The sequence below is a fragment of the Pestalotiopsis fici genome (assembly GCF_000516985.1).
Source record: "Pestalotiopsis fici W106-1 unplaced genomic scaffold PFICI_Scf_5, whole genome shotgun sequence".
NCBI lineage: Eukaryota > Fungi > Ascomycota > Sordariomycetes > Amphisphaeriales > Sporocadaceae > Pestalotiopsis > Pestalotiopsis fici.
In genome coordinates this window covers 1,532,993-1,557,936 of record NW_006917095.1, presented here as the reverse complement: position 1 = coordinate 1,557,936, position 24,944 = coordinate 1,532,993, and the positions used below count along the sequence as shown (strand labels likewise).

At 50.8% G+C, this 24,944-nt stretch overlaps 9 protein-coding genes across 9 annotated transcripts; 7 read left to right on the top strand and 2 right to left on the bottom strand.

Moving 5' to 3' along the window:
• Window positions 1-218: 218 nt before the first annotated feature.
• On the top strand, window positions 219-1,361 carry PFICI_07793 (uncharacterized protein; the record flags this gene model as incomplete). The annotated part of the gene is made up of 1 exon (XM_007836374.1): window positions 219-1,361. One exon carries the CDS (start codon window positions 219-221, stop codon window positions 1,359-1,361), a length of 1,143 nt encoding a protein of 380 aa, XP_007834565.1.
• A 2,948-nt stretch (window positions 1,362-4,309) lies between these two features.
• PFICI_07792 (uncharacterized protein) lies at window positions 4,310-5,779 on the top strand (the record flags this gene model as incomplete). The annotated part of the gene is made up of 1 exon (XM_007836373.1): window positions 4,310-5,779. One exon carries the CDS (start codon window positions 4,310-4,312, stop codon window positions 5,777-5,779), a length of 1,470 nt encoding a protein of 489 aa, XP_007834564.1.
• A 409-nt stretch (window positions 5,780-6,188) lies between these two features.
• On the bottom strand, window positions 6,189-7,046 carry PFICI_07791 (uncharacterized protein; the record flags this gene model as incomplete). Its single annotated transcript, XM_007836372.1, has 1 exon — window positions 6,189-7,046. The coding sequence occupies one exon, from the start codon at window positions 7,044-7,046 to the stop codon at window positions 6,189-6,191; it is 858 nt and encodes a 285-aa protein (XP_007834563.1).
• Window positions 7,047-7,954: 908 nt separating this feature from the next.
• Window positions 7,955-9,018, bottom strand: PFICI_07790 (uncharacterized protein; the record flags this gene model as incomplete). Its single annotated transcript, XM_007836371.1, has 2 exons — window positions 7,955-8,863; window positions 8,914-9,018. The coding sequence occupies 2 exons, from the start codon at window positions 9,016-9,018 to the stop codon at window positions 7,955-7,957; spliced, it is 1,014 nt and encodes a 337-aa protein (XP_007834562.1).
• A 725-nt stretch (window positions 9,019-9,743) lies between these two features.
• On the top strand, window positions 9,744-17,253 carry PFICI_07789 (uncharacterized protein; the record flags this gene model as incomplete). Its single annotated transcript, XM_007836370.1, has 2 exons — window positions 9,744-13,792; window positions 13,896-17,253. 2 exons carry the CDS (start codon window positions 9,744-9,746, stop codon window positions 17,251-17,253), a joined length of 7,407 nt encoding a protein of 2,468 aa, XP_007834561.1.
• A 626-nt stretch (window positions 17,254-17,879) lies between these two features.
• PFICI_07788 (uncharacterized protein) lies at window positions 17,880-19,139 on the top strand (the record flags this gene model as incomplete). The annotated part of the gene is made up of 4 exons (XM_007836369.1): window positions 17,880-18,136; window positions 18,205-18,407; window positions 18,481-18,858; window positions 18,919-19,139. The coding sequence occupies 4 exons, from the start codon at window positions 17,880-17,882 to the stop codon at window positions 19,137-19,139; spliced, it is 1,059 nt and encodes a 352-aa protein (XP_007834560.1).
• Window positions 19,140-20,032: 893 nt separating this feature from the next.
• On the top strand, window positions 20,033-22,034 carry PFICI_07787 (uncharacterized protein; the record flags this gene model as incomplete). The annotated part of the gene is made up of 5 exons (XM_007836368.1): window positions 20,033-20,549; window positions 20,618-20,928; window positions 21,017-21,445; window positions 21,499-21,743; window positions 21,800-22,034. The coding sequence occupies 5 exons, from the start codon at window positions 20,033-20,035 to the stop codon at window positions 22,032-22,034; spliced, it is 1,737 nt and encodes a 578-aa protein (XP_007834559.1).
• A 469-nt stretch (window positions 22,035-22,503) lies between these two features.
• PFICI_07786 (uncharacterized protein) lies at window positions 22,504-23,301 on the top strand (the record flags this gene model as incomplete). Its single annotated transcript, XM_007836367.1, has 1 exon — window positions 22,504-23,301. One exon carries the CDS (start codon window positions 22,504-22,506, stop codon window positions 23,299-23,301), a length of 798 nt encoding a protein of 265 aa, XP_007834558.1.
• Window positions 23,302-23,429: 128 nt separating this feature from the next.
• PFICI_07785 (uncharacterized protein) lies at window positions 23,430-24,530 on the top strand (the record flags this gene model as incomplete). The annotated part of the gene is made up of 1 exon (XM_007836366.1): window positions 23,430-24,530. One exon carries the CDS (start codon window positions 23,430-23,432, stop codon window positions 24,528-24,530), a length of 1,101 nt encoding a protein of 366 aa, XP_007834557.1.
• Between the last annotated feature and the right edge of the window lie 414 nt (window positions 24,531-24,944).

The window sequence follows — 24,944 nt, the reverse complement described above, 5'->3', positions numbered from 1 at the left end:
TGGTGATGGCACGTTAAAGACAATACTGGTCTTGGCAAGTCAGGGTCATGCATGCGCCTTTTTTTCAAGGGCCTGTAAATAAAATATCCTTGGCCTTTTCCAGCTCACTCCTCCGAACCTCCCTAGCATACTCGTTCATCACCTTCTAGCTGTTCATCTCACGTACACCGAACTTCTCCTCCAATCTCGACCTAGGCAGCATCAGCCACGCGCACACCATGCCAAGTTTCTGGACTCGCCAGCCCGGCACAGCTGTGTATACAGCTTTCTTTGTTGTATCCACGTTGCTCCGATTGCCCTGGCTGTTAACGCTCTATCTTTTCCCATCAATGCGTCCAAACTCTTCTTGGACGTTTCGTCAATCGCTGTGCCGCACACTGTTCGTATACTTCGGGAAATACGTGGCAACGATTGAGCTCAAACCGCCACCCCTCCTCAAGGTTGGAAACGAGAAGGGTCAGTTTGTTATTACGCAGCCTGCTAGGAGCGAAGTTTATCGTGGTATTCTGCTCTGCGACCCCCTGATCAGTCCGGGCGATGTTGGTGCCATCTGGCACACTAAGCCCATCACACATCCAGGGCAGCACCAACGAGGACAACGCGTCTTCTTCCATGTTCACGGGGGCGCTTACGTCCTAGGAGATGGCCGTGATCCGGGCATCAAATTTATGAGCTCACTACTGTCACAATCGAGCCCAGGTTGCGCCATCTTCTGTCCAGAATACCGACTTTCATCCGCGCCAGGCGGCAGGTTCCCCGCCGCTTTCCAGGACACGGTTACAGCGTACTCGTATCTCGTCCATGAGTTGCAGATCCCTCCTCAGGATATAGTTCTGTCGGGTGACTCGGCTGGTGCCCACCTCACGATTGCGCTGTTACGCTACGCCAACGCCAATCTGGACATACTGCCAGAGCCTGCGGCCCTGCTCCTCTGGAGTCCATGGCCCGACATGGTGATCGAGGTCGACGTCGCCGACGAGCGCCCCGCCACTCATGTAGACCATGTAGCGCCGGAACTCATTGCGTGGACGTATCGCGAGTTTTTGCCGCGCTCTGAGACGGGAGTCGCTCGTAGCGATCCATATATTTCGCCCGTCACCGCCTCAATTCCCACCGAGGTTCCGATTTGGGTTCAATGGGGCAGTGCTGAAATCCTGAAGCCGGAGATCACGAACTTCGTGAATGTGCAGAAATCATTTCAGCCTCAGCATAAAGATGGGGTCAAATTCCGCGTTGGGACGTACGAGGTCGCAAATGCACCCCATGACATCCTCACTCTGGCGCCAATGATTGGGTGGAAAGCGGAAGCGGCCAAGGCAGTTGAACACGCAATCCAGTTTTTGGATGATTACCTGCTATAAAGGAGGGTATGACGGTGTTGTCACTTTTGAGATTCAATAAATGGGTTCATCACTGCAGCATCGGCTGGGCCAATCCCGTACTCAGGGCACTTCATGTTACCTCCAGACACATTTTGTGCCAAGTCATTTATTCTGCTGCTTACAAACGCGTCTCAATCCGATAGGGGCTTGGCACGAGGACTATGTATGGCTGTTTTCAGCCAACAGCTGGTGTGCTTGGGTTCCAATGGTTTCCATGCTTTTCGCCGTCTTGGATTATCTTCTCGTCGTCTATAGAGGGAAAGTGGGTGTAGATGGTGGTGCTATCGTTGCGTCTGACTTCAGTTGGTCACGACTTCACTCAGATACACGGTCTAGTCAAGGATCCTAATGATACAGGCAGAGATATAGTGAGTCTGAATTGCGTTCAACAACCACATTTAATTAGTCAATCCCGATGTCATAATGGCAACAACGATCGCACTACCCAAACAGCGGAATTGAGTTACTGCAGCCGATCCCACCGCTACGATTCTGGTCAGCCGAGATATGTAAGATAGCAGTCTTTTGTACACATACCGATGTCTCTCCTTTCCACCATCCATGGAGTCAGAAGGGCAGCCGTTCCAATATTGCAGCCTGTCCCAAGTCCTATGATTACCTCAATGCCATAGAGACCCCGCCAATCTGGCTCACTCGGTGATCCTCGGGAGAGGAAAACAAGGCCGATTATTTGAACAATTGGCGGACGAGAGAAACATAGAGAGGTGGCACCCGCCGATTCTTAAGCATAATCGTAGTGACCATTGTGCCGATCGGCGCACTCACTGCCAGAGGAATGAGCCTGATGCCCGCCTGAAGAGAGCTGCCTCCAACCGCGGTCTTACAGCGGATTGGAATTTGGATTAAGCATGTAATGCTGACAGCCCAAAGGACACAAAAACTGCCTTCAGGGAACCGAAGAAGAGGAACTCTCTGGCTGCTGTGGTTGTCTTCAAGCGAAAGGACGAATCCTACCTCACAATTCTGTATGGAGCCAAATCAGACTACGGGGACGTGAGGGCCCAGGTGGTCGATGATACCGACGAAAATTGCACGTTTGCCGAATGTGAACGCAAGTTCTCTGATACGACCAGTATCTGAAATAAAGAGTAAAATAAAAAAGATGGTCTACATCTACGAAAATAATGTGTGAACAAACAGACTTAACCAACCCTTCCCGTTGTGTCACCCGAAGGGTGCCACACAACCAGCCACACTGTGGCGCATCATTCTCGCACGATGCTTCGCAGAGTTCAGGAGAACTTGTTGATCTTGGTCCGGATCAGGTTAGGGTGGATATAGTGGAGCTAATCATGGTGCCGCGCAAGTATTTTGTCGTTAGTATACATGTTGAGGAAGCAGCGTCTCTTTTAAATCTTGCCTTTGACCTTCTACAGCCGAAGTCACAGCGAGAACCCATCAGTCACTCGCAAATAACAGCTTCTAATGACTCTCTGACCTCAAAGTCAGAAGAGCCGGAAAACGCTGTGCAAGTGCGCTCCGGAATCAAGGGCCTCTTTAGAAGGAAGAATGGAGCACATGGATGAATAGAGGGTAGCCATAGAATATATTGTCTTGCCCAAGATGGTCTCGGAGTCAATAGGGCCAATGCTTGATAGCAAGTGGACCAGATCAGCAGAGCAGCATCTTTGAGATATATAAATTGCGTCACCGTATGCATAGATATCCATAGTGATCATGTAAGTTGTGGCTAGTCCTTAACACACTCTCTCACGAACTAGAGACAGAAGCATATGATTGAAATTCTCCCCTAAGCCAATACGACGGGAATGATGTGATCGCAGGAACACCAAGAAGATATTTGAGTTGAACATAACTATTTAGCTATATATAAGAAAGAGGCGCTGAAGAGCTATCTAATATACCCGGGCAGATGATCTACGGTGGATACTGACTACGGTAGTACAACAGAAAGCTTCCCCATTGTGAATATTTAGCAAGATCGGAATCGGTAGTATAAATGGCCTAAACAATGCGGCCAAGAACGAAGTAACCATCATTGTTTCGTATCTATCTGGCACTATTTGTCGCTCAAATAATATAGTCATGATATCTCAAGGCTGCGTACTGAAGCAGGGTACCTATAAATAATCTTATAGTCCTGGATTGCCAGAATGTCTTCTAGGTTTGCGGCCCCAGACAGGTAATAGAGGTGAGGAAATTTCTTCGGCCTTCATGAAGTGTAAGCAGGATCATTTGCGCTCTTCTGCCCCTCTTCTCAGTTTATGGCCCAGGTTGGCCATCCGAAAGCGATTGCACTCTGCGTGGGCAGATGTGGAGTAAGGTGTTGTGAAATTCTATGTGATCCTGCTAAGAGTGTACTTTTCGGACCGCACGGTATCTAGCCTATTGTTCAATAGCAACTCCACCGACACCTAGAGCTGTGGTTGGTCTATGTAGTTCGGCTTCGTAAAATCCTTCCATGCGCTTGGCAGCTTGAGCCATGTCAAATGACCTAATATAGTTGTGTACTCTATACAAGATTTTCCCTCGATTTATATAAACTCGGATATTATGATTGGCCCCGCCGGACTATACCCATTCTTGCTTACCGAGTGCGCGGCTTCCCAGCTAGGCCGTTCCAAGACAATGGTAGTACCAGGGATTCAGCTCCAAATGCAACCATGTGCAGTGGGGTTCGTATAATCCAACATGGCATGGATGAGGAGTATACGAAGGATAGATTGTACTCCGGACTCGGCCGATACACAAAAGTCCCGTACGCCCTGATTGATCTATCCAAGAATGAAACACCCTAACCATAACTCGGTCTAGGCGCATAATACGAGGGAATCCTATGTATCATTACGGTATAACTTAGTCAGTCTTCACCTACTCTGAGGCTCAAACCACCTGAGTCGATTGGCAGTATCTCAGGACGAACAATATCCTGTGAACATCTCAAGATGCCGCCTGCCAACAGAGTCAAATGCCATCCGTCATGGAAGCAAACTGCTCCAAATGTATACACTCAGCCCTACGGCTTCCAAGAAGTTCTCTATAACGCCATCTCTGTGCCTCCCGGATCACCGGGCCTTTTTCTTATAGGCACGCACGTCACTTTCAACTACCAACCGTCCTCCCCGAGCAACAAGCTAACCCACGATGACTTGGCCGCTCGACTCCGTCAAGCCTGGCTGCAAACGCGGCAGCAGTACCCAACTTTGGCGGCAGAAAACCGCCCTGAAGGGAAGACGTACACGTCGCCATCTTCTATGGACGAGCTCGAAGCCTGGCTTGCTACCACGTTCATCGTGATCCCAAAAAAGACCTCTGCCGAGCACTGGAAGACCATGGTCAAGACAAGACAGATGACTCTGTATTATTTTCCCGAAGAGAGCCAATTGTTCATCCAAGGTGAACACCACATTCTGGATGGGCGAGGCGCCATGAACTTTTGGGATCGGTTCTTCAAGAACCTCGCATCGGTGTCGCAGCTGGAAGCGACCATTCAGACAGATGGCTCCGAAATATCCCGCCTCCCACCCCGATCGGACGATCTGCTCGACTTGACAGAGAAGAAGGCGGGCCGCGGGGAGGCGCGCGCGTTGGAGATACTCGCGCCGCTCCTCACCATGAGCGCGCCCATTTACGTGCCCGTAGCGCAGCCCATTGGCGCCTGCTCTCCACGCAACGCGGCGTTCGAGCTCAAGCTCAGTGCCCGCACCACGGCGTCCATTGTCGCCGCGTGCAAGGCGCAGCGCTTGAGCGTCACGGCAGCCTGGCACGTTGCCGTGGTGCTGGCCACGCAGGCGGTACAGGCCCAGCGCAACGCCGCGTCCCAGCCCGGGAACGAGGCCCGCGCGGGCACGCAGTTTGCTGCTTTTGGCAACTTTGACTTGCGCCGCTACTTTCCCGCGGCGGTCGACGAGAGCCTATCTGATGTTCACGCTCTGAGCAACCACCACGGTGTGCTGCCGTACGTCTTTGAACCGGGCAACAAAACTTTTTCGCAGATGGTGCATGAGCTCGCTGCATTCTATCAGCAAGATCTGCCCCAGGCAGATGCCGAGATATGGAGCGCGCTGGGGCCCATGATCCGTATGATGGTTCCCGAGTTCACCAAGACGCCGCTCGAGGAGACAACGCCGGCTCTTTCGAGCTTGGGTGTGGTCGATAGCTTCATTGCGTCATCTTACGCTGATGCGGACGGCAAGGGGGTCTGGCACATCAGGGATGTATGGTTCGGAGATACGGTCACGGGTCCCTGGCTTGAATGCTTCATGTGGGCCTGGCAAGGGCGTTTGTCTATGAACACCTGCTATAATCCGGCGTATTATTCGTACGCAGAGGTGGATGAATTTCTCCAGCTGGTGGGAGAGAAGTTGCTCGAGGGGCTTGGGATTGGCGACCGGGAGCCTGGGTCAAAGCTGTGATCTAAGCCAAACTTTGATTCTATTGAGCAAACTTTTTTGATGCTTGCGCTTATTATTTAGTACGGAGAACCAGAGAGAAAACTGTTGAATACCCCCGATTTTGGCTTTATACGCGCATATTACCGTGGCTGTGACAAAAGTGATAATGTAATATAAATTGAGAAAAGAGAAGGAAAAAAATACTACTCTCAAATGCTAATTTATAATTTTTTCCGTTCATTTTTCTTTCTTTTTTCCCTATTTCTTTTCTTTCTTTTCCGTAATTCAGCTACGGCTGTTAAATTTTAGGTCCTTAATGGTAGTCCATTTTAAGGGATACGGAAGAGTCTCGAAGCTATTATCATCTCAATGCACAATGTATTGCCTTGAATTATCATCATATAATGGTGATACGAATTAATGACTGATCTTAACAATGTACCTCATCCATGTCTCCATAGTTGCGCTTCCAAACCCCGGGACTGTCCTTGAGAAACTGAGATCGGAAACCAATCATACGCTGACCGCGCGGGCTGAGAGTTCTGGCGAGCTCCTTGCTGATGATGAAAGGATAGGCCTCCTCAGGCGTGAGGTACGAGCACTGAAAAACCAGAGTGATGCCCCTCCTTGTAGAGTCCTTGGTTCTATTCTCGCCGCCGCCGTGCACAACCTTTCCGGTAATGAAGCATGCATCGCCGGCTTCCATTTCCGCGGGAATGGTGTCCTCTGGCGTCCCGTTCCGACTAAAATCGTCCCACTTGTGACTGCCGGGGATGACTCTGGTGGCCCCATTCTCGTCGCTAAAGTCCGTCAAGGCCACGACAAAGTTGATGCTGGCCTCGGGCGCATCGGGACCGCAGCGCGTGAATATGGGAAACTGCCACTGGTCTCTATGGAGCGGCTGGGCCTTGCTGCCTGGCCCTATGTCGATGACTTGAGCAGAGTTCATCCAGTAGCCGCCGGCATCCTTGAGATAGATGTCCTCGCACACCTGGTGAATCAATTCGCTCTCCAGAATCTCGTGGCGAAAAGTCTTGCTTAGTGCGACCACGCCATTCAAGCGCTTTGTATTATCTCCATGGAACTCCTTGACCCAGTCTTCCGTGTGGTTAGAGCCCACTCCCATATTGTCTACAAAAGGCTGCACCTCTTCATTCAGACGGCGGACTTGGTCTTTAGTGAACAGTCCTTTGATGATGACAGCACCGTCTTGCCGGACAGCCGTCAGCACAGCGTCCCGGCCCGCAGAGGCCTGAACTTGCTGTAGCTTGGGTACATTTGAGGCCATGTTGTCTCGTGGTTATAAAGCGAATACAGATGACGAATTATCTGATAGTACACACCAGGAATCTGCATGGATCAATGCAAACATTGTCTCGCAGCGGATGAACTTATATGGTTAGCACATGTCGATGGGCAGATAGGATATCTGCAGAAAGGAACCGATCCCAACTTTCAGAAGGATTATGCGAACAGCAGCCCGTGAATGATAGCCGGGGGTTTGTATAATATTCATCCTCCAGGATCCACACTTACACGATATGCGCATTGTTTTCTCGCTGCTAGACTTGCCGGGATTATAGTTGATAATGTGGGCAATGCGGGGGACTATGAACCTCAGGATGCTCGAGGCTCGCATACATCCACACACATTTATAGGACTTATCAATTGGAATGGATCCACGGCTGGCATCCTTTGATTGCCTAGGGGTCTAGTCTGTAGGATCAGCGCTAAGCAGTGCTGGGACCGAGCCAAGTAAATTTCCTTATACTAGATCATGTACAGGGCTAAGCGAGCGAGCACTAAAAGTTTGCTATACTTGAGAGCAAGGTAACCTTTGCACTAGCCTTGCTGGAATTTGGAACTATAGCAATATTACAGCGAATGGTAAATAGATACTTTGATACTTAGTGATTGTGTCTTGGCCGATGCCCTTTCCAACTCCTCAGGGGCCCCATTTATTACTTTACTCATGCTCTCCGATTGGTCAACCAGGACTTGCGAATGTGATTTAGGAGTGATTCATATGTACGCTGCATTTGACTTGACTTGACGGTCGGACTCGGTTTGACCTGGCTTATTCCCAGCACTAGCGCAAAGATTACCAATCCCAGCAACTTCAGAGCCAGGCAGGGTTTTGGTCAACACTGCCTCGTTCGATCTTCATGGCACGGGCCCAAATTTTGCCGTATCTTTCATTGATCAGTACCTGCTGCACCCCATGCCTCCTCCACCAAGTCCTCGATTCTCCTTGGGGCCGCAGTCACCCCCTCAAACACCTTGACTAGGTCTAGGTGCCCATGTAACTTGCTGAGGTCGTAGGCTCCAAGTGCAACGCCAGCCTCGAGATCGGCAATCAGCCCTCGCAGCTGATCCAATCCCTCGGGGAATCGCTCCGGATACTCTTTCGCAATCTCCAAGTTGGTCGGGAGGTCGATCGCGTCATGCTCAAGAAGCTTTTCCAGAGGCTGGTAAAGTACTTGCAGCTTACGACCCAGGCTCTCCTCTAAGAGCTTGACAAGCTCATTGAGTGAGACGGTGCTGACAACAGTTGTAAGAATCCGGGTCCATTTCTCCAGATCAAGTGCTAGAGCTATGTACCGTGCAGCGTCCGTCGTAAAGGTCATGCTCATTCTAGCCTCACCATCATCCGGCAATACCGCCAGACCTTTTTCTGGGTCAACAAAGAAACAGAGCGGACGAAGGCTGCTCTCCACCTTTGGCAGGCCAAAATAGTCCATGAACATGCCGGGATAGATGTAGGCATACTCAAAGGTGCTTGTCTTCTCTAGCTCGCGCCGAGCTGCAAGATGGAACCTCTTCTCCGGGTAAGGGAGTACATCATCGCCAACTTCATACTCGACGTTAAACTCGGAGGGTATGAAACGTTTCACACAGGCACACTTTTCAGCAGCCCTAATGAGACGTATCTGAGCATCCGAAGCCGAGTCACAATCCATGATAAAGGTACAGATGATGACATCAACCTGCCTGTCTGCGAGCTGTTGGACCAAGGACTCTTCAGATGAGTAGTCTGTGTGGATGAGAGAAGAGTATTGCTTGCCAGTCAGAGGTGAGGTACGAGTGGAACCTCCCTGGGAAGTCTGAAAAGTCTAGTAAGCAGATTGAAGTATGTGCGTGACTGCTTTCGTACCTTTCTGGACATGACATAAACCTCATGTTTGCCAGTTTCAATCAGTGCCTCAGCAATGAGGCGGCCTAGGTCACCAAGACCACCAGCAACTGCGACAACACTCATTCTGTCCAGTAACTCTGGCTGACACAAGCACGCGGCTTCTAGTGAAATTCAAGAATGTGGAAAAAGGATTGGCGTAGCTAGCTAGGTCCTGAGCAGGAAAACCGTAAGAGAAATAATGCAAGTGACTTGAGAGAGCTTTCCCCTTGTCGGTGAACTGCTTTGAGAGGTTAGGTATGTAGCATGTGAATGAGGCAGGGGATTGAGGGTCTAAATCCTCCAAACCCTGTAGCAGAGGTCATGCTTCTAGGAAACCCCGGATGGTGCTCCGTGTTTGACATTTGCCAGTGGATGTGTTCTTGGCCGCTTATCTACCACTTCCCAGGGTCTTATACCTCACGAGACTAGGATGTTACCAGTAACAACGCAACTAATTGCAAGTTTCGTATAGCTGCATTTGGCCCCCATGACATGTCAGCCGATGAGCGCATGTATAGGGTCCCCTGCGTGACAAGTCCTATAATGAACCCACAGACGAAACCTGCAGCCAACAGTTCGCGGCTCATGACGGAGGCTTGCCTATTGGTTCCCGAACCATTGGAAACGAAACCATATTCCAAATAGCTGCTTACCAAGTTTGGTCAAGTTTCCAACCAGTCGGACCCAAAAGTACCTCAATAAGCTTGATCGAGTATATCAAGGCATATCGTTATCCTGTTGGCTACCGACCTGCAGGAACCATCGCATATCAATCCCCTCCATAATAGAACCATTCTCACACAGAAAAGATGGACCATCCACGGCAAGAAGCCTGGCACACAGATCAGGACTCCAACAGCAATCATGACCCCACAACCTTGGGATTGTGTCTACACCAGCTTCTCGAGAAAATGGTTGAGAAATACGGGCAGAAGACCGCCATAGTCTGTGCAGACAAGACACTCACATATCGAGAACTTAACGCTCTCGCAAATCGATTTGCCCGAAAACTACTTCAGAGAGAAATTAGAAATGGCGACATTGTCGGTGTGGCGTTGGACCGCTCTGTTGACCTCGTCCCGGTTTTCCTGGCGATTTGGAAGACGGGCGCCGCTTACGTGCCTTTCGATCCTGCACTTCCCCAAGAACGCATCAAACAGATCATGGAAGACGCTTGCCCCAAACTTGTCATTACATGCGGAAGCACAGACGCGGCCTTTGCCTCTTGGGCAGACGTGTGCCTTGACATTGATGATTCTCTACGCATGATGGATCACGACTCCAACGGCACAAGGCAGGGAGACGTAACGCAGAGCGACGACCTCGCCTATGTCATGTACACTTCCGGGTCAACAGGTCGGCCCAAAGGGGTCGAGGTCACCCATGGGAGCGTGTCAAACCTCTTGTTGTCGATGAAGAGGGAACCCGGATGTGACGAGTCAGAGAAGCTACTCGCTATCACGACTATATCGTTCGACATGGCTGTTTTGGAGTTGTTCCTACCACTGCTCTGCGGAGCGACGGTCGTTATCGCACAAGGACCCGAGATCAAAGACATGGCCGCCCTTGTGGCTCTCATGAAGCGCCACGAGATCACCATCATGCAGGGCACACCAGCCATCTGGCAGATGTTGCTGGACTCAGGCTGGAAAGGTCAGCCGAGGCTTCGAAAGATCTTTTGCGGCGGCGAGGCACTGTCGCGAAAGTTGGCGGACCGTCTCCTAGCCTGTGGTGACGTGCTTTGGAACATGTACGGCCCGACTGAAGCGACTGTATATGGAAGCATCTGGAAGGTATCCTATGGACAGGATATAATTGTTGGAGGACCCATAACAAACGGGCGTCTGTATGTTCTCGATGAGAACCAGGCACCAGTGCCACTCGGCCAGCCTGGCGAGCTGTATATTGGTGGTGCTGGTGTAGCACGGGGGTATCGTAATATGAAGGAGCTCACCAACTCTCAATTCCTCGACAATCCGTTTCATGGGGGTACAATGTACCGCACTGGTGACCTCGCATGCATGGTCAGGCGGGGAGAGTTGAGCGTCATTGGTCGGATAGACGGACAGGTTAAGATCCGAGGCCACAGGATTGAGCTAGGTGACATTGAAGCAGCCATCATCGAGCATCAAAACATATCCGGAGCAGTTGTAATTTCCTATGATGAACGGCTGGTGGCATACTGCGTACTAAAAGCAAGTTCTGGCAATGAGGCAGCCAAGACCAAGGCAGGCCTCGACCGTGAGCTACGGCCTTGGTTGGCCACAAAGATCCCGTCTTATATGATTCCGGCCTTTTTCGTTGTAATGGAGGCATTTCCGGTAACTATCAACGGCAAGGTCGACCGCAAGGCCCTGCCGGATCCTATAACGGCAATCAAGGAAAAGCCTGATGCGAAACCGGTCACTGAATTAGAGGATCAAATACTCGATATCTGGTCAAGAGCTTTAGAACATGACCGCATTGGTGTCAATGACAGTTTCTTTGAAATTGGGGGAGACTCTGTACGCATTATCAGGGTCCAGACAGAGCTCGAGAAACTCTTGGGGCGGTCAATTGCATCGCCCAAACTGTTTGAACACTATACCATCAAGTCGTTAGCGACGTACCTGTCGACTTCTGCAGGCTCGGCTGCGCCCAGAGACACTAAAACATTGCACCAAGCGAGCACCACCGAAGACATCGCCATAGTTTCCATGGCATGCCGACTACCTGGCGGCATTGCCAGTCCAGAGGACTTCTGGGAGCTCCTCGAGCGCGGTGGTGATGCCATTAGCGACGTCCCCGAGGACCGTTGGGGTGAAGACGCCTTTTCGAAGGGGAGCCTTGAGGCAAAAGACGAGTCCCATTGTCGGCGAGGAGGGTTCATTTCTTCAGTCAACTCTTTTGACTTATCGTTATTTGGCATTTCGCCGCGGGAAGCACGCAGATTGGACCCTTCGCAGTACATGATGCTGGAGACCTGCTGGGAAGGCTTTGAGCGCGCAGGAATGACTGTGGAGAAGCTACGAGGCAGCCAGACTGGAGTATTCATCGGTACAAGCAACATTCTCTCCCATCAATCTCTGAACCAAATGGCCATTCGAGACCTATCAGACCTCGACGGGTACACAGTGACGGGGTCTGCAGGCGGTACCATGTCTGGTCGTATCGCCTATCAACTGGGGTTGGAGGGTCCAGCATTGACAATAGACACCGCCTGCTCCTCCTCGCTAGTGACCACTCACTTGGCTTGCAATGCGCTGCGTGGAGGCGAGTGTGATATAGCCGTATCCGGTGGTATCAGCCTCATGCTCAACCCGGGCCTACATATAGAGTTCAGTCGACTGCAGGGATTGTCGCCAGATGGTCGTTGTCGGGCTTTTTCTGCTGACACTGAGGGAACTGGATGGTCCGAAGGGTCTGCAGTTGTTATTCTTAAGCGGCTATCCGATGCCCGGCGAGATGGCAATCGGGTACATGCTGTGATCCGCGGGACTGCCGTCAACCACGACGGGCGTAGTGCAAGTTTGACGGCGCCCAGTGGCCCAGCTCAGCAACGGCTTATACAACGGGCGCTAGCTGCAGCCAGACTGAAGCCGGACGACATCGACTACATCGAGGCCCACGGCATTGGTACAAAGCTGGGAGATCCAATCGAAGCCACGGCGTTGGCAGAAGTATTTGGTGCCAGCCGTTCTAGTATAGAGACTCTACTGATCGGTTCTGCCAAGTCCAATATTGGCCACACCCAAGCAGCCGCAGGTCTTGTAGGTCTACTGAAAGTTGTATTAGCCCTGCAGAACAACACCCTCCCAGAATCTCTACACATAGCCAAGCCTACACCGGCAGTGGATTGGCAGCATGCGAATATGACGCCGGTATTGAGTAAAAGGTCATGGACTTCGATGGGTAACCGTCTGCGACGTGCTGGAATTAGTGCATTCGGCATTGGGGGAACCAACGCTCACATCATTGTTGAAGAATCGTCGGAGCCAATGACGACTGCTGGTGACGCCAGGACAGTCGCTCAACTTGTCCCTCCTATTATGCCATTCTGCCTCTCCGGTGATACCGACGAAGCCCTACAGGTCCAGGCTGAACGGCTTCATCAGCATATAAGCCGGGTGGGCCAATTACGTTTGGAAGATGTGTCCTACTCCTTAGCAACTACACGCAGTCACCTTCGAAAGCGACTCGTCTTGATGGCTCATAGCAAAGCTGAGTTGCTCGAGAAGCTGAGTTCCATCAGACGCCCAGAATCTTCGTTAGTGACTGCTAGCGATGCCTCGGGGCCGCCGAGAATGGCCATGCTCTTCACAGGCCAAGGGAGCCAATGGCTAGGTATGGGCAAAGACCTATGCGAGGTATACCCGGTCTTTCGCGATACGTTGAAGGAGGTCGCGGCACACTTTACGAATCTGGAGTTCCCATTGCTCAGTGTCATGTGGGCCGATTCTGATACTAAGGAGGCCACATTCTTGAAGCGTACTGATTTCGCGCAGACTGCTCTCTTTGCTCTAGAAGTGGCGCTGTGGAGGCTGTGGGAAAGTTTGGGGGTGCGACCCGAGTTTGTGCTCGGCCATAGCCTGGGCGAGCTTGTCGCTGCTCACGTAGCTGGCGTTTTTGATCTTGTCGATGCTTGTCGACTAGTTGCAGCTCGCAGCAGGCTGATGCAAGCTCAGGCTGGCGATACTCGAATGGTATCGCTTGGCGCGACTGCTGCAGAAGTTGCGCTAGCCATAAAAGACCTAGGGCACGATGCTACAGTCGATATTGCTCTCTACAACACACCGCAACAGACGGTAATCTCTGGGAAAAGTGATGCCGTGGGAAGCATTTCAGACCACTTCTCTAGACAAGGGCGCAAGACAAAGACGTTAGTCGTTGGACACGCCTTCCACTCCCGCCATGTAGACGGGATGCTGGAAGATTTTCGGGCCGTCGCTGAAACTCTAACTTACAGCGCCCCAAATTTTAAGTGTCATCAGCAGTCTCAGCGGCTCAGTGGTTAGGGCAGGCCAGATCGACCAAGCAGAGTATTGGGTCCGGCAAGTGCGTGAGCCAGTTCGCTTCAGTGACAGCATCCGATCTTTGAGTCAGCATGGCGTTGACGTATTCCTGGAGGTCGGACCGCGGCCCATACTTTGCGGCATGGGTGCAGAGTGCCTTCGAGATGAGGGTAGAAGCGCATCTTTCGCATGGACGCCGTCTCTTATGCCCCACATAGACGGCGTGCGGGTTCTCCAGCGCAGCATTGCGGACTTGCATATGCGACACGTTCCAATCGATTGGACAGCCTACTTCGAGCCATTCACTTGTCAGCGCATAGATTTGCCTACATACGCCTTCCAGCGGCATTACGATGCTCGTAGAGACGTACATGACGACCATTTCCCCAGGAATGTCAACAATGCCACCAGACATGCTCCCACTGGAGGCCAAGATCAACTCCGTTTCGAGATAACATGGCACCCAGCGAGAGCTGAGGATATCACTACCGGAAAAACCTGGGGATTGTTAGCTACAGCAAGCAACCTGGAAAAGGCAGGGCACTTGAGAGCTCTTGTCACACGAACTGGGAATCAACTGGTAGATGTTCATCAACTCAAAGATGCCGAAAATCTGGATGGCCTAATTTGTCTATGGGACTCTGATGAAGACGTGCTATCGCAGGCACAAGGCCATGTCGCCAAGGCGCTGGCTCAACTGCAGACGGCAGCCCAGATTCAATTCACGCCCCCACTCATCTGGGTCACTCGCCGTGCAATAGGTACTGGCACCGAACCCGATGATCAGAATATGAATCTCGGAGCAGCGCCTCTATGGGGCCTGATGCGTACTGCCAGAAGTGAGCACCCCGACTTGCGCTTGCGGCTGGTAGATCTAGGCGAGGAAATGGACACCTGCGTCGCCTTGGCGCTCTTGTTCAGTGCCGAGCCAGAATGTGCCATACGTCAGGGTCAGGTGCTTGCGCCGCGAATGGAGCGCGTGAGGCCGCTATTGAATTCTCTACCCGAGAAACGACTCATCCGACAAGACGGCGCAGTGCTGATAACAGGAGGACTCGGCCAGCTTGGTGCGCATGTAGCCCGCTGGCTGGCGACTAACCATGGTGTTCGCGATATGGTACTGACATCACGCCGTGGCATGGAGGCGCCTGGCGCAGAGAATCTAGTAAATGAGCTGGCCGCTTCCGGTGTCAAAGTCACTGTGCTTTCCAGCGATATAGCCGATCCAATGAGCATCAAGTCAGTCATGGCCATGTTTAGCAAAGACCGACCGTTGCGTGGCGTTGTCCATGCAGCTGGTGTAGCAGACTCGGGCGTTCTCTTGGCCATGACGCCGGAACGGTGCGCAACGACGCTTGGTCCGAAAGTGTATGGAGCTTGGCTTTTACACCAGGCCACTTTCGACATGGATCTTGACGCGTTCATGATGTTCTCTTCTATTTCTGGGGTAATGGGCTTGTCCGGGCTTGCCAATTACGCGGCTGCAAATTCCTTTCTTGACGCTCTCGCGTATCTTCGGCGCGCTCAAGGCTTGCCCGCCACCTCGGTGGCATATGGTACATGGTCGGGCGATGGCATGGCATCGAGACTAAGCAGCAACACAGTCTCCCATCTCGCTCAATTCGGTCTTGATGCTCTGACGCCTGTGGAGGGGCTGGGTCTGCTTGAAGAGGCTGTTGTTAGCACCCGTGCATTGACTGTGGCAGCGGCTCTTGATTTGGGGCGACTTCGAAGTGCCGTCGAGGAACAAGGGGGCATACCCCCGTTGCTTTTCTTACTCCTGGCTCATGAACGCGCACAGGCTTCTCAGGGTTGGGACCTATTAATAATCCTGAATGAAAGTGAGCAAGAACAGCATGCCGGCATCTTGCTTAGCATGGTTCGAGAAGTAGTTGCCAAGGCGTTGGGTTTCACACACCCACTTGATGTGGACGTTGACAGGCCTTTGCAAGAGATTGGCATTGACTCTCTGACCGCTGTCCAGATGCGCAACCACTTGTCCAAGCTGACAGGGCTGACTCTCTCCGTCAATATCGCGATCCTTCATCCAAATCTCAGGATGCTCAGCCAATTCCTATTAACGCACCTACAGGAGACGGAGACATCTTCCAGTTCGGCCGTATCGAGCAGTGATACTTCGGCCACTACGATATTGGACCTTCCTTGTCTAGATGATGCAGCAATTCGTAGAGGCTGTCTCGACAGCAGCTTCACGTTTGATAATGTCTCTCGGGATCCAACCAGATGCAACACCCGTCCCAAGTCCATTTTCCTCACAGGTGCAACAGGTTTTGTCGGTGCCTTCATCTTGCATGAGCTGGTCAAGCAAGGAATAACTACGTACTGTTTAGTGCGCGCTGACGATTTGGATAAGGCGCAGGAGAGAATCACGACTGCTCTGCAAGACCATGGCTTGTGGGAACCCGAGTTTTCTACGATGATCAATGCAGTTGTCGGTGACTTGTCTCAACCGCTCCTCGGCCTGACCAAGGAACTTTTCAATCAGTTGGCCGACAGTGTGGATGCTATATGTCACTCCGGTGCCCTGGTGGACTGGATGCGACCTTTGGACCAGTATGTCGGTCCAAATATGGTCAGCACTCACGAGATTCTGCGTCTGGCATCCTACGGCTGCGCCAAAGCAGTCCACCTTGTCTCGACTATATCCACATTGCCCATCCATCTGGGTTTAGGCCTGACCGAGCAAGACCAGGAATTCGGCTACGGGACATCCAAGTACATTGCCGAGAGGCTGGTAACTGCGGCTCGATGGCGAGGGGCTAGGACAACCATCTACCGACTCCCATACGTGACGGCATCTACCACAACTGGACGGTTCCGGCTCGATCGAGGCGACTTTCTACACAACTTGATTTCAGGCAGTCTGGAGATGGGCGCATTTCCGTCGTTAGATGCTGACGTGTCGTCCGTCTTGCCTATCGACTATCTAAGTAAGACCATCACGGCGGTGATGACCCAAGACTTGCACCGAATGGACCGTGATTTTGACTTTTTGAATGCGCGTGCTCAGACCTGTAATGAGTTCTTCAAGATGCTAAGTTCGGTCAGTGGCGGGAAGGAGATCGTCGCCTTCAATACGTGGAAGCAACAGGCACTAAGCCATGCTCTGGCACACCCGGCTGGGTCCTTAGCCCGCATTGCCGCGGTCTTTGACAGCTACACGGACGAAACAGCTCCCGGAATGTTCAAGGGCTTGAAGGTCGGAGAGCATGTACTTGGAGGAAAGGAATATCCTGCACCGATACTCGGCGAGCACTTCATTCGGGCATACCTACACCACATGGATATCAAAACCGTAGGAGTTTGAGTACTTGGAACTGTTGATTGGAGGAGTAAGTGGAGCGCTTTTCCACCCATGTATATTTGACCATCCATCTACTGTAAGACGTGAGTGGGCAGTTTAGGCTTAGTGTCGAGTCTGGGGGGATCACAAAAGATACGAGCCCGCGGTGCTATAGCCTATACTAGATATCAATGCCAAGATACGATACGTCCGATAATTGGCGTATCATTAGATACGCTTCTGTCCGGCAACAGCCTCCACCGCTGCCGTATCTTAAGAACCCTTCATAGATTAGCTGCCAGCCATTGGAGTTCTTGCATGAGTGCTATCGCATTGGCATTGCCTGAAATATGCCCGCAAGCACTATACCTGGTACAAGGATTACTGGGTTCCGGGTATAAATAACCCTTGTTCCTAATAGTGCGTAAGGTATGTAGTCTTAACACCTATGTCACTGTATACACACTTCCAACAGAGCTTATACTGAGCGCGACATGACAAGCTTCAAAGCTGCCCTCTTAGTGGTAGCTTATCAGCTCGGCGTCCATGGCCACATTGCTCAGCGTCCAATCGACCATCATTATGTTGCGAACAACGATAAAACTTTTCACCAGATATCAGTTTATCGCCCACCAGAAAATGACTTGACAATGAGTGCAAACGCCGATGTGCCCGCCGAGTTCCACATCTATGATAACTTTGGCAAAAACGCGCCGATGCCTGGCATCGCAACCTTCTCTCATCTCAACTGGACGAATTGCTTCGCTCCTGAAAGCGATGGCACTTTCGATGTCGGCATCGTGGGCATGCCTTTTGATCTAGGTGTGAGTTACCGTCCTGGTCAGCGGTTCGGTCCTGCGGCTGTTAGGGCAGTCTCGCAGCGCATGGGCCCTTCCATTGGATACAGGTGAGATATCCCAGTTTCACATTTTCCTAGCATTTATATGTGCTCACAATCACTGAAATGTCGACTAGCATGGCTCATGACATGATGAATCCATTCCGAGACTGGGCAACTGTTGTCGACTGTGGAGACATTCCGAACTCTGTGTTTGACAAGTACGAGGCTGTTCAAGAGCTAGGACAAGGATTACATGCAATGGCATCTCGACGACCCAAAACGACGTCCAAAGGCGACAATGTGCGCCTCATAACAGTTGGAGGTGACCATACCATCAGTGAGTGGCTTACTTTCTAAATGCATCCTGTCACCAATCAGGAATACGGATCCGGTGTTGACGACCATGTTAGCTTTGCCTTCGTTGCGTGCTCTGCACTCAATCTGGGGTGAAATGGCCGTCATCCATTTCGATGCACATCTCGACACCTGGAATCCGAGGCAGTGGGGCGGCGGTATCAACAAGTACGACGAAATCACCCATGGAACACTCCTCCACTTTGCACACGAGGAAGGTTTACTCAGAAACGACACCGGAATTCATGTGGGAACCCGTGCATTGCTTTTCGACAAGACGGAAGATCTCCGCCATGATGCTGAATGCGGTTTTCAGTTCATCATGGCTACAGATATCGATACCCTCGGTATCGATGGTATTGTTCAGCGTATCCTACAAAGGGTTGGAAATAACCCTGTCTACGTCACGATTGATATCGATGTTCTTGATTCCGGTGAGTATCCGGCGTGGATCTAGCAGCGCGCAAACAATTATTACTAACCACCCTGGCCAGCATTTGCGCCTGCGACAGGATGCTCAGAGATTGGGGGCATGACAACGCGTGAAATGGTAGCAGTACTCAGAGGTCTTAGTGCTGCAGGAATCAAGATTATAGGGGCCGATATCGCGGAATTATCGCCCGTGTATGATGACAATGTTCAGACGACGGCGACAGTCGTAGCCCAGCTCGCTTTCGAAATTCTAGCGTGGATGGTTAGAGTTCCTGTTCAGTGAAATGTCGGGGGTGCGACAGATGGCGTTGCTGACAATGCTGGACATCTCTACTCCAGATTCTCATGCATATACACTTGAGCGAGAGACCAAATACCTAAGATTTTACTTACGTCGTACTAGTAATTCTGTATGGATGACAATGGCAAATGACTGACACACTTAGATGAGAATACGGACGGCCGAGGGTAGACTCAGTTGGTTTGTACACTGTAGAGCTATGAGCAGGGATTAGGATCAGGGGTGATGACGTATCTAAGATACGCGTCTTATCTCTCATGATACGAAGCGGTGCGGAAATCAGTCTATCCTACCTCTTCTTTCGTAGCCTTCTTGTACTTTTTGGTCCCGGCTGCCTTTTAATCTGTTCACCGTCTATCAAGCCCGGAAACAAAACTGCTGTAGCTGACTACACAACTGCCGCTGCCGCAGCATCCATGCAAGCTCTCACTGATTAGCACATGTCAGTGATGGTCGGGGACGCGCGAAACTCCACTCTCATTGCGGTAACCTCATTATTCGCCGTACGAGTCTCGTAATTGAGTACTGACTTGTGTGTTGCGGTAACTGGAAATAGTGTGATCTGTGCCATGTTAGAAAGGTGAGACAAAGAAAAATAACCACTGGTCCGTTGCGACGTTGCTCGACCTCACACGCATGTTTCCAATGCTAGATCCGATGCAATCGCCAAGACCCATGCGACCGATGCTCCAGCTCTCTAGTACCGTGTCTCCGAACAAGACAGATCAGTCGCACAAGGCGCAAGCGGCGACCATGGCTTGGTCATGGAAATGAGTAAGCATAGAGGACTGCGCATGTGACCAGACTTTGGCTAAGTCATCAGTGCGCCTGCGAGATCGCAGCATGTCAGTCTCAGCTCAGGCCAAGCAGTAAACATGACTCAGGACACGACCCTCGATACGACTCATGGTCATCAGTGTGAGAACGTGGCATCAACTTCTTCTGAGAGATCACTGCATCCATCGGTCGACTCGCCCGTCGATCAAGCGAGTCTCCCCGTCCGACCTGAAATCAGCTCTAGAGACCAGATCGAAGGCACATCTGTTGGTCAGCAAGCAGTTTCAGCCGGCAATCGCTTACAGTCGACAAACATTTGCTCTTCAAATCATGGAAACCCAAGGGAGGGCCCCTCTGCCGCACCCAGTGTTGACCAAAGTCCCATAGCGGCTAGGTGCGAGGCACAAACTTACTTCCAAAAAGAATTAGCACATAATCATCGACTTGGGGCCTATGAGCGTGAAGTTTTCCAAGTCGCACTTGACACTATTTCGCGGTGTGCTAGAGGCAATGAAGAACCCCCTGCTGAGACGGAAGAATCTGCGCCAGACGACCGGGACCTTGGTCATGCTTCAATGTATCCATCTGACGAAGTCGTATGCTTCCTTTCCACAGGTAAGAAGACACTATAAGACACTGACACTCGACGAGTGCATTGAAAGGATTTGTTTAACACTAAGAAGTGTCACAAACTATTGCGGGTGCATTCTATTTTGAAATCACCTCATTCATATCTAGGACGTCTTTCGAACGCATGGCTTACAGCCTCATCGATGGGCGGAGCTCAGATTTTACCCGAGCCGAGTACCTTGTTTGCGTTAATTTCTACATGCTCACATCGATCGGACTAGAAGAGACAGATCACAGTGATTTGATCAAAGAAAGGATGCGGCTACTGCGAGAGAGGTACAGAAGGAATGCGTTCAGGGCGCTCAAAAGCATCAGTGTACTCAGTCCACCGAGCCTTTCCCTTCTCCAAGCTCTCCTGTGTGGTGTAGGTTGCTACAACGATTGCTCACCTCTGCTGAATCAAAGTGAAGATAGAAATCCTGTTGACTTTCAGCTGACTTATCTCCCCAAAGGCTATGCTTTTTCTGATGGCCGGTGAAATCGCAAAATGCGCGCAGTTAAGCTCGTTTGCGTGCCTTGTTTGCACTCATCTCGGCGGACGTTTTTTCGCCGATCTGGCTGCTAGTTCGTCGAAGGAAGATTCCCTGGAGATTCGCCAGTGCTTGAGCCACTGCTTCATTATGGACAAATCTTTGGCAATGTCACTTGGCCGTCGCTCATTCTTGCCGGACATGGAAGTGAACGCGACCTTGCTCATGCCCGTGGTACCCGAGATGCCGAGTGCGCCAGTATCCAACATATACCTAGAGCTCGCTAAAGTGCAGGGTGAAATTGCTCGTGAGATGCGGCTGCAGCAGGGTACTTGCACGGGTGAAGCAGCATTGGGTGTTGTTCAGGCCTTGCGGTCAAGAATGGAGATAATTCGCTCAAAGTCTATCGAAGTATGTGAGAAAACTCTCTCCACTGAACTTGTACTGACCTACATCGTACTCAGTACCGCTCTCAATCGCCTCAGTGCACTGATCCATTTCTCCAAGTCGAATGGATGGGAGTTGATTATACGTATTACAGCATGGCGACAGCTATCACTCGTCTTCATCCAGCTTTCCATGATGACAAGTATCTCCAAGAACTCTGCCTCGAAGATGCCAGACGCTCTCTCCACGCGTTGAGAGATATGCAAAGACATGGGCTTGAATCTCACAGGGTCTGGAACGCCTATTGTCTGTCTATAACTTGGTCAGTCCTAGTGCTCCAGCCGACCGGCTCACTGCTGATTCTCAAACGTTCTCTAGGGTCGTACTCGTGTGTCCTATTTGCCCCTTTTTGGCTCTCTTTTGTCACATCATAGAGACATCGGCCTCGAGGGATCTCCTACTCTTGGAGGAAGTGACGCACGGATTGATTATTTTCGAAAAGTTTAGTCTTGCGATCATGAACGTGCGGAACTTATTTCATACCCTCGTGTGTCTATGCAAGGAGCATCTGAATGGCCGCGAAGGTGTGACAGCTGCTGCATCTCGCATTTGATGCCGCGTTTGATGAGATACATGTCGCTAATCCGTAGTTATCCGACTTTTAATTGCGTGATATGTGTACAATGCTTCTCAACTCAGTATGCGTGGCTATAATCCGTTCCCTGTGCGGTTGAAACTCTCGGCCGGATGTTCAGAGCACTATGTTCTACATAAGGATGGTTGGCAATCCTTCCCGGAGTGCCGATATCCCTGTTTCTAGTCATCAGGCTGTGGTGTTTAAGTCACTCGCTTGTATACCTACGTTTCCTGCCGTGCGTATTATTGGAGAACACTGTGAGCCGTCTCAGCCTCATCGATCAACTTCCCCTCTTTCTGTGCCAAGGCGAATGCACACTGGCCAATACTACAGCTCAAACTTATCTAGGCAGCAAAATCCTGAACATTTTCGACCACACAGCAGTACAGCGAGTCTCTAGCCTACATCATTCACAAGGCCCTGACAATTCCTTGTACAACGCATCATGGACGACTCAAGAACAACATTCTCCTACGACGATCTGGACATTGCAAAAGATCAAAAGCAAGTCCGATTACTGAAACTCTTGCCCTCTATTGATGATGCCGACCAGATAATCTGCACTCTCGAGGTAGCTGATTGGGCATCTGAGCTTCATTATGCAGCTATATCCTATGTTTGGGGTGACCCAACGATAAAGCGGGCCATCCTCATCAATGGCCAGCAATTCAATGTCACTGAAAACTTGCACTCTGCCCTTTGGCATATCCGCAAAAACAACATGCTGCAACCAGAGGGCTCGGGGCAGCCGGAAAGTCTTCCTCTTTGGGTCGATGCTGTCTGTATCAACCAGGACAGCATTGAAGAACGTAACCATCAGGTTCCCTTGATGGGGTCGATTTACGGCTCTGCATCCAGAGTCATCTACTGGCTCGGCCGAAAGGAAGATGGCATATTGAGTGGGGACGCAGCAATCGCCGCTATCCACGAAATGACAGAAGCTGCATTTCATAACGGCTCGAATCTGGATCAAGACAGCCTCAAGAAATTTCTCGCTGCTCACAAGGGCCTTTCCGTACCGGTCGTACCGGATCTCTCCATTCCCAACGCCACGACGTGGGATGAGTTGCCACAAGTCTGGCAATCAATCGTGGAGACACTTCTTTGCGAATTCTGGAGCCGTGTTTGGATATCCAAGAGATTGTCCTGCCAATTTCTCAAGACGCCCTTTGGTTTACCTGCGGTAATAGTGTCACAACCTGGCCGCGGATTGTACAATTCTCGGAACTCCTGGACTTTCTAGGGAGACCTGAAAGCAGAATACTTGGCCTGCTCAATCCGGTTTACATGATCATATCTCTTAGGGAATTTATAATAAGCAAGTTCCTCGTATTAGAAGGGATGCGCCGAACCTACAGAGACGCGAAAAAAATGGACGCAGCAATCCTGCCGCTCTTCGCCAAACAGTACAAGGTCACCGATCCGCGAGATTATGTGTACGGCTTTGATGCTGTAATCTGCATTGAGCATGGAGTAGATTACAACAAGTGCAAAAAAGAAGTCTACATGGATTGGTTCAGTTCTGTAACTGATGGGGGCCGAGTCGACCTCATGGCGTATGCTGGAATTTCATTGCTTGATCTTGAAAAGTCTGAGTGGCCTTCCTGGCTACCCGATCTGGCGTTGATTCGCGATGGACAGACATCAATCGCTGAGTATTCTATTAGAACGGCCGGAGCCTTTTTCTTAGACGACACCGAAGATATCGTTGACAATGTACTGCACATCTCCGGAGCGAGGCTTGGCGACAAAGTAGAAAGAATATTCGAGCCGGAGCCTATGGCGTTCAGCGGCCGCAACATATCCAAACTCGGAAATCTGCATTTGACTTGCTTCAGTATCTTGGCCAACGCTTCGGATCATCATCCCTCCGGCATTCGACCTTTACAGGCCTTCCTGCTCACACTCGTCAACGGCTTCCAGAGGAAAAGAACCGTATCATTAAAGCATTTACTAGAGGCCAACGACCCCGAGCTCGCTAGTCTCTTGTATGTAGTATGTTTCCCCGATTTGGACCTACATCTCAAGCCCATGATCCATGACTTTGTGTCCATATATGGTCCCAGCTGGAATTCAATGGGGTTCAAAGGCACCGCAGACCTGGGGAATGCTTTAAAGCAACAAATTCTGGGGGAGAGCCGCTCTCGGACATGGGGTATGACAGACCATCTCCCATGGCTCGAGAGCGACCACCATCTAGAAGCTGAATTGATCCAAGCATTCGGATACCATACTACATTCCAAACGGCGAACGGTTACATTGGGATAGGGCCCCGGGAGCTAAGGAAAGGCGATGAATTGTGTTTCCTGTCGCGGGGCAAGGTGCCAATGCTTCTTAGAACGGAGAACGAGAGAAATAGTCGTGTGACAAAGGTCGTGGGGCCATGTTTTATCCATGACTTGTCGTGCTCGGTGATTCAGGAGTGGGTTGCGTCGGGGAAAGTAAACGTTGAAAGGTTTTCGATACATTAGGGGGTTGAATACCTTGGTGGCCCCGAGCTTTACCTTATTGCTTATAAATTTGTTAATAGTCCTCGATTTTACTTTCAGATCTTACCTATTAGTGACGTTATAATGCGCTTAGTGGACGCTATAGTGGGAGTCCACCAGGGTTAATATAGCTTATAAGATTTCTTTACTACAAGAGACTTATAGTGGCTATAAGGCTGAAACTCTTAGCAAGTAATAATATATTATTACCTAAGCATAAAAGTCTTATAAGCCGCCACAGACCCCGCAGCCGCACCCATACGGAGCACTAAAGAGCAAACTGTTGAAAACCCCCGATTTTGGCCTTATATGCGCGCACCAACTTAGCTATAATAATGACTTAACGAAGCTTTGCTTAATAAAAAATATTATTATTAAATGCTAATAATTTTTCCG